We start from the raw sequence: 8,580 nt of genomic DNA, 5'->3' as shown, positions 1-8,580 counted from the left end.
CTTATGACTTTGTGGTTGTCATTGTGTTAATTATGTTGATTTGACTGCATTGTCCGTTAATGACGCAGCGTCCAGTCTTGCACGGATTCATGTATCTGCACCGTAGCTGTTCAACTGTAGGACAGCACAGAAGACCCAGGTATCAAATGCACGGCCCGCCACTGATATATATACAGGACTGTCTCAGAAAATTAGAATATTGTGATAATCCCCATACGTGTGATTTAGTTTACTGAACCAAGCTGAGTGTTTTTCAAGGCTCAGGAAACCCTTGCAGGTGTTTCGAGTTAATTAGACGATTCAAGTGATTAGTTGAATACCCTACTAGTATACTTTTTCATGATATTCTAATATTTAGAGATAGGATATTTGAGTTTTCTTAAGCTGTAAGCCATAATCAGCAATATTAAAAGAATAAAAGGCTTGCAATATTTCAGTTGATTTGTAATGAATCCAGAATGCATGACATTTTTGTTTTTTTAATTGCATTACACAAAATAAAGAACTTTATCACAATATTCTAATTTTCTGAGACAGTCCTGTATATATATATATATATATATATATATATATATATATAATATCATACAATATTAAACTGTGAGCACTTCCATTCTGTTCTGTGTGTATGTATATATGTATGTATGTATGTATGTATGTATGTATATATGTATGTATGTATGTATATATATGTATAGATGTATGTATGTATATATGTATGTATGTATATATATGTATAGATGTATGTATGTATATATGTATGTATGTATGTATGTATATATATATGTATATATGTATGTATGTATGTATATATGTATGTATGTATGTATGTATGTATATATATGTATAGATGTATGTATGTATGTATGTATGTATGTATGTATGTATATATGTATGTATGTATGTATGTATGTATGTATATATGTATGTATATATGTATGTATGTATGTATATATGTATGTATGTATATATGTATGTATGTATGTATATATGTATGTATGTATGTATGTATGTATGTATGTATGTATGTATATATGTATGTATGTATGTATGTATGTATGTATGTATGTATATATGTATGTATGTATATATGTATGTATGTATGTATATATGTATGTATGTATATATGTATGTATGTATGTATATATATGTGTGTGTATATATATATATATACATACACACATATAGCTGCAGGTCTGCTGAGACCCTCAGCTGCTTTACATCCAGACTGAAGATTTTTCTGTTTGCTGCCTTTAATTGAACCACATTCAAGGATATGAATCGATTTCCTGCATTTCTGCATTTTACTGCTGTATTTTATTTCTTACACTGCTTTTTAGTGTTTTAATGACTGTTTTTAATGTTTCAATCAATGTTCTTATTGTTTTTAAATCTCATTTTCTTTTACCTCATGTTTTGATGCTTTTGATGTTTTAATGTGAAGCGCTTTGAATCAGCTTGTTGTTGAAATGTGCGACACAAATAAACTTGTATTTATTAAGCCTTCATTGATCGTCCTCAGTGTACAATAATAAGAAGTATAGAAGCTCACTTTACATTCTGTTAAATACATTTGATCACTTACTTTATTCCATATGACGGAGTGTTTTTAACCTGAAATATTATTCAAAACATTGATGTTTGATCAGAATAAAGTCAAATTATTTAGTTTACAGTTTAAAAACATGTTTTTGTATGAAGCACATTGTTAAACCGTTAACTGGTTTGTTTTCTACTCAATGGATGTTTCTTGAATTAATTCTTGTTACTTTCAGACTGAAATAGTAAATTAAATTAATTCTATTATTTGTTACCTTATTATTATTATTATTATTATTATTATTATTATTATTATTATTATTATTATTTCTCGGGTTCTTCAAATCTTTTCATGCTCAGAAGTCAAACTGCAGCGGAGAAACAGGAAACAGCTGTTTCAAGATAAACATCATGAATCAGCTGGAAACTTATTAATAACCTCAAACTCTTTGAATGGAATTTCCTGTTTTGTTCTGATGGATGAAGTATATTTGTAATATTCTGTATATTGTTCTGGTTCTTCTTCTTCATATTGTTTTCAGTCACTGGGGTTCCTCCTCCTCCCGCTGGTCTGTGAGGAGGTCTGGGATCAGGTCTTGTGTGAGGCGGAGTCAGCAGCTTTAAACGGATCACAGTCTACAGATCTGCTCTCAGTGTGTTTAAACCAGGACCCTGTTCAGACCAGTTTAGATCAGATCTCCCTCAGACCATCATGACGTCTTTCATCCTCTTTCTGTCTCTGGTTCCGGTGCTGTCGATCCTTTCGGCGGTCCCGGTGCTCTCGGTCCGGGTTTTGGCAGGCCCTGGCTGTGAGCCGTGTGACCCGGCTCAGTGCGCTCCTCTCCCGGAGGAGGGCTGTTCTGCCGGATCTCTTCTGGACTCCTGCGGCTGCTGCTCGGTGTGCGCCGCCTCGGAGGGACAGCTGTGCGGCGGCCGCCGCGCGGCAGCGCGCCGCTGCGGCACCGGGATGGAGTGCGTCAAAAGCGACGAGGACAAGAAGAAGAAGCTCGGAGTCTGCGTCTGTAAGAGCGACTACGAGGTCTGCGGCACCGACGGACTCACGTACAGGAGCGGCTGCGCACTGAAGAGCGCCAGCCTGACCAACGAGAAAGAGGGCAAAGAACCCATCAGCGTCCAGAACAAGGGCCGCTGTGCTACAGGTGAGACACACACACACACACACACACACACACACACACACACACACACACACACACACACACACACACACACACACACACACACACACACACACACACACACACACACACACACACACACAGGTGAGACACAATAAAAGGGACAATGACACAATCAGGTGAGTCTTGATCTGAACTGTGAATCCACGGTTTGGTTGAAGTGAAGCTGAACGTGTCACTGCCCCCCCGACAGTAACAGGCAGTGAGTGATGATAATCCACCTTCATCCTTCTGAAAACACGGAATTCCTTTCTACATGAAAACCCTCAGTGAGCTCAGAGCAAACCGAATTCCTCCGAGGTCACAGAGGAGTTCTGTCTCTGATGGATTCCTGTTTCATCTCGTTTCATCTCGTTTCATCCCGTTTCTCTGCACTGAACTATGTTGTAGATTATCTTTATTTTGACTGTATCTGATGGTGTTAGAGCCACATATGGTGTTGAACTGTTGTGTGTACATTGGGTGGAGGTGTACTGAGGTCCTGGGCTCCGGTATAAAGGTGCTGAAATCACCGTCAAAGGGTTTTGACCGCTTTACGGGAACAGTTTAGTGAAGTGTTTCTGCAGATGGTGCGTTCATTGGTCGGTGGAAAGAAATGGACTGGTTTTACGTTGCTCCACGCTGATGGAAATAAACCGATGATGGATGATGTACCTAATGCAACACACATCAATGGTAACGTAAGGTAACTGATGCTCACAACCAGCTCGTCCACCAGGTCCCTCCTGAGGGACAGACACCTCTCAGCTTACAGCACCAGACTCCTTGAACACATGGATTCCTGTTTCATTCTGTTTCTCTGTCACCAAGCTTCATGTTGATGTTAATGTCGCTCACCATCACTGACTGTCTGTCTGCAGCTCCGGTCATCGTCACTGCTCCAGGTGAGGTCTACAACGTGAGCGGCTCTCAGGTGTACCTGAGCTGTGAGGCAGTGGGGGTGCCGACGCCCGTCCTCACCTGGAAGAAGGTGAGTTTCTCTGTCATCAACTGGTTTACAGGATCAAATCTGTTAAATGTTATAGAAATAAATATCTTCATCATTTACAGTTTGGCAGGATGAAAAGTAAAATACTAAATAAATATGAATATATGAGACTTTTTTTAGTTTCTCAGAAATCATAAAGTCCTGAAGGGACCACAGATGCATGTTTTATACCATTTCATTTGTATTTATTAATTTGCACCTTCTCAAATGAACTAAAGTAAATATATAAAGAAATATAGATATAACAAGATACAACAAATTGTCTTTAACATAAACATGTTTTGACTGCTTATTAATTGAGAAAACATCAGAATGTCGTTGAGGGCATCAGAGGGTTAAGAGGAGTGAGCTCACCTGCAGCCTCAGGTGTTCAGGTGTTCAGGTGTTCAGGTCTCTGCAGGTTCAGACTTTGTCTGCTGATGTTTGTGGACTTTAGATCAGATTGAGTGAAGAACGAGCTGCAGCAAGTTTCTGAATCACAAGAAAAAATGTTGTTTGTGAGATTCATCGAGTCAGACGGCAAGAAACCAAATGTTGAATAAAAACAAACAAATGTTTACTGATGTCACATGAAAGCTCACAGACACAGTTCAACTTGATATCATTTGATATTTATCTGCCGGTTTTACTTCCTGCAGATCTTCAGTGGGAAGAAGAGGATGGAGCTTCTTCCTGGAGACAGAGACAACCTGGCGATTCAAACGAGAGGAGGACCCGAGAAACATGAAGTGACCGGCTGGGTGCTGGTCAGTCACATACATCTCTATATACACAATAACACACTGTGTATATACACAATAACACACTGTGTATATACACAATAACACACTGTGTATATACACAATAACACACTGTGTATATACACATTAGAGGTCCAGTGAGCAGGATATAGTGACATCTAGAGGTGAAGGTGCAGATTATAATCCACTCAGTCAGTCCTCCTGTAGAACTACGATGCCTTCAGGTAACGTAAAAGTCTCTCAGTAGAAACAGTGTTTGGTGAAAATAAACTAGTGTTTGTGTGTTCATGTTGATGAAGGATCATGTCGGGTTAACAAGAATGGAGCTCTAAGGTACCGAGGAAGAGACAAGCAGCTGTGATATCAGCTGAAAGTCGCCTGCATCATCATCAGCAGGTGTTACAGCAACAAACGTTAATGATTCTACTGAACATTCTGATCTCAGAGATCAAACTGATCTGATCTGCTTTAAATGATGGTGAGAAATCAGCAAGACTTTCATTGATCTTTAATGTGGAAAATAAACTCCAGAAGCACAAAAAAAGGAATTAGTGACAGGAAGTGATGACTTCATGACTTCAATAAACCAATAAACATCACTGATGGAGTTTCTTCTTCAGATCTCTCCTCTGACCAAAGAAGAAGAAGGATCGTACGAGTGTCACGCCACCAACTCCAGAGGAGAAGCTTCAGCTGTCGGAGCCATTTACCTGGTGGAGTCCAGTGATGACATCATCAAAAAAGGCAACGACAACACAAACAAACAAACAAACACTGACAAACAAACGAAAAAGCAGAGAATAAACGCACAGCAATGAATGGAGTTCACTGCCAAAACACAAGAACATCTAACAAGTGAAACTGACTAAACAGAAATAAAACATGAAAATATAAAACATTAGGAGATATAAATCATAAAGATATAAAACATGGATCGATGAAACTATAAACCTGAACCAGTCCTCACTATAAACCTGAACCAGTCCTAACTATAAACCTGAACCAGTCCTAACTATAAACCTGAACCAGTCCTCACTATAAACCTGAACCAGTCCTAACTATAAACCTGAACCAGTCCTAACTATAAACCTGAACCAGTCCTCACTATAAACCTGAACCAGTCCTAACTATAAACCTGAACCAGTCCTAACTATAAACCTGAACCAGCCCTAACTATAAACCTGAACCAGTCCTAACTATAAACCTGAACCAGTCCTCACTATAAACCTGAACCAGTCCTAACTATAAACCTGAACCAGTCCTAACTATAAACCTGAACCAGTCCTAACTATAAACCTGAACCAGGCCTAACTATAAACCTGAACCAGTCCTAACTATGAACCTGAACCAGGCCTAACTATAAACCTGAACCAGTCCTAACTATAAACCTGAACCAGCCCTCACTATAAACCTGAACCAGTCCTAACTATAAACCTGAACCAGTCCTAACTATAAACCTGAACCAGTCCTAACTATAAACCTGAACCAGGCCTAACTATAAACCTGAACCAGGCCTAACTATAAACCTGAACCAGTCCTAACTATAAACCTGAACCAGCCCTAACTATAAACCTGAACCAGTCCTAACTATAAACCTGAACCAGGCCTAACTATAAACCTGAACCAGGCCTAACTATAAACCTGAACCAGTCCTAACTATAAACCTGAACCAGTCCTAACTATAAACCTGAGCCAGTCCTCACTATAAACCTGAGCCAGTCCTCACTATAAACCTTAAATTACATGGAGCCGGTGCAGAGAAGCTGATACAGGCGTAACATGATCTCTTTTCTTAGTTCTTGTTGGTACACGAGCTGCAGCGTTCTGAATCTACTGGAGAGATTTAAGGGATTTATTAGAGCAGCCTGATAAGGAATCACAGTAATCTCGAGGTAACAAATGCATGAACTCATTCTTTCTGCATTGCTTTGAGACAGGATGTGCCTGATTTTTGTAGGTGAAAAAAGGTTTTATCTTGGTTTCTTGTAAAATAACTTCAGTTTAGTCTGAGTTTAACTTCAGGAAGTTGCAGGTCATCAGGTTTTTATGTCCTTAAGGCTGCTTGAAGTTTAGTGAGCTGGTTGGTTTCATCTGGTTTGATCGACAGATATAATTGAGTATCATCTGCATAACAATGAAAGTTGATAGTGTTTTCTGATATTATCTAAAGGAACCTTGTGGAACTCCATGCCTAGCGTTGGTGTTCATCGAGGTAATAGAACATGTTTTAACCCCTGCTGTGACTGATGATGTCGTTTCCTTACAGTGACGAAGGAAGATGAGCTGTGATCAGCTGATCTCAGATCAGTGAAGATGATTTTCACAGGAAACCGTTGAAGATGATTTCATAAAGTTCCAGTGAAGTTATACGATTCTTCTTCATGTCTTTCTTTTCATGTAGCTCTGAATTCACCTTTATTTGAAGTCTATATTCAGCTTAACTTTAATGATTATAAATCTTTTCTTTCTGTATTAATGTCTTAAGTCTTAGTTTAACTTTTCATAGTTTGAACAGTTTATATTGTTGTAAATTACTTTCTTTAAACGGATCACAGCCAGATATTAACTGTAGGTGACCATAGCAACAGTAATGATTTAGATCACCATAGCAACAATACTGATGCAAATAAAATCTATTTCATCTGAGAAGATGTTCTTAAAGAATAAACAATGTCTTATCTTTTATTTCTCTGCTTTTGTTTGTTGATGGAAACTGAAATTATTTTTCTCTGAATAAAATAGAACGTTTTGAGTTATTTCTTATTTCTTGTGACGGATCAATAATCAAAATTTCGGCTTTTTCACTTAACTGACGAATAAACTGACGACTTCATCTAAGTTTACACTGTTTTCATAGAATTCTGTAGAAGGTGAATTTGTTAATTAATAATTTATTAATGGAACTTTAATTATTCATACATATTGAACCTGCTGTGGAACTTAAGTTTCCACTTAACCTGTAAATATCAAAGTTATTAATTTTATTATCAATATAGAGAAAAATCAATGAGAACTATTGAATATCTAAAAAAGGGTTCTTTAAAATAAAGCGCGAGTCTAAATCTAATGAATATTTGTACTTCAGCAGATTAACCGTTAGTCAGGAAGCAGAGATATTATTAATGTACAAGAACACATGCTGTGGTTCTAAAGACTAAATACTATCTATAGAACTGGCTGACCCGGCAGCTAACGGTGCTAACAGTAGAAACAACAACAACAAAGCCAACAGAGTAAATCTGATGGGGAACCAGAGTCTGATCCATGAAATACCTGATCGGTGTTCACTGAACAGGTTTGTTATCGAAATCACCAACAAAAAGGTGAAAAAAAAGCTCTCTCCCTGTTTGCAACCTGACAGGTGGATCCTACCAGGTGACATGGAGGGGGGCCGTGTCGGAACCACGCATGCTGACTACGGGGGTTCCTCAAGGTTCAGTCCTGGGCCCCCTTCTCTTCTCGCTCTACACAACATCTCTGGGTTCTGTTATTCGCTCACATGACTTCTCCTCCCATTGTGATGCTGATGACACCCAGCTGGTCTCGTCATTTCCTGCCGGTGACACTCAAGTGGAGGTACGCATCACTGTGTGCTTGGCTGACATCTTGAAGTGGATGACGACACACCACCTCAAGCTGAACCTGGACAAAACCGAGCTACTGTTCCTCCTGGTGAAGGGCTGCCCGCACCGAGACCCGTCCATCACCATGGACGATACCGTGGTGACACCAACTCTGACTGCGAGGAACCTGGGTGTGACCCTGGACGACCAACTGTTGTTCTCAGCAAACATCTCATCGGTTACACGCTCCTGTAGATTCCTGCTCTACAACATCAGGAGGATTCTCCTCTTCCTCACTGAGACGGTGCAGGTCCTCATCCAGGCTCTGGAACAGCTCCTTCCTGTCTCCAGACCATGGTCTAGCCCTACACCCCCCCGACCACTTGGCTCTGCTGCCTCGGGGCGATCGGTTCCCCGTCGCTCAGAGGTCCCTGCGGCCGATGGACCCGGTCTCTGTTCTCTGTCCTGGCCCCACGATGGTGGAATGAACTCCCCACTGACGTCAGGACAGCAGAGTCGCTGCCCATCTTCCATCAGGCTGAAGACTCACC

At 39.8% G+C, this 8,580-nt stretch overlaps 1 protein-coding gene across 1 annotated transcript; it reads left to right on the top strand.

The window, feature by feature from the left end:
• Positions 1–2,178: 2,178 nt before the first annotated feature.
• On the top strand, positions 2,179–7,218 carry igfbp7 (insulin-like growth factor binding protein 7). The gene is made up of 5 exons (XM_079167437.1): positions 2,179–2,699; positions 3,599–3,708; positions 4,365–4,472; positions 5,087–5,210; positions 6,733–7,218. The coding sequence occupies exons 1-5, from the start codon at positions 2,252–2,254 to the stop codon at positions 6,753–6,755; spliced, it is 813 nt and encodes a 270-aa protein (XP_079023563.1). The 5' UTR covers positions 2,179–2,251; the 3' UTR covers positions 6,756–7,218.
• The last annotated feature ends 1,362 nt before the right edge of the window (positions 7,219–8,580 follow it).

This window comes from Pholis gunnellus (genome assembly GCF_910591455.1).
Source record: "Pholis gunnellus genome assembly, chromosome: 10".
NCBI classification, from domain to species: domain Eukaryota; kingdom Metazoa; phylum Chordata; class Actinopteri; order Perciformes; family Pholidae; genus Pholis; species Pholis gunnellus.
The sequence above is the reverse complement of the archived record's forward strand: the minus strand, read 5'-3'. Positions and strand labels throughout refer to the sequence as shown.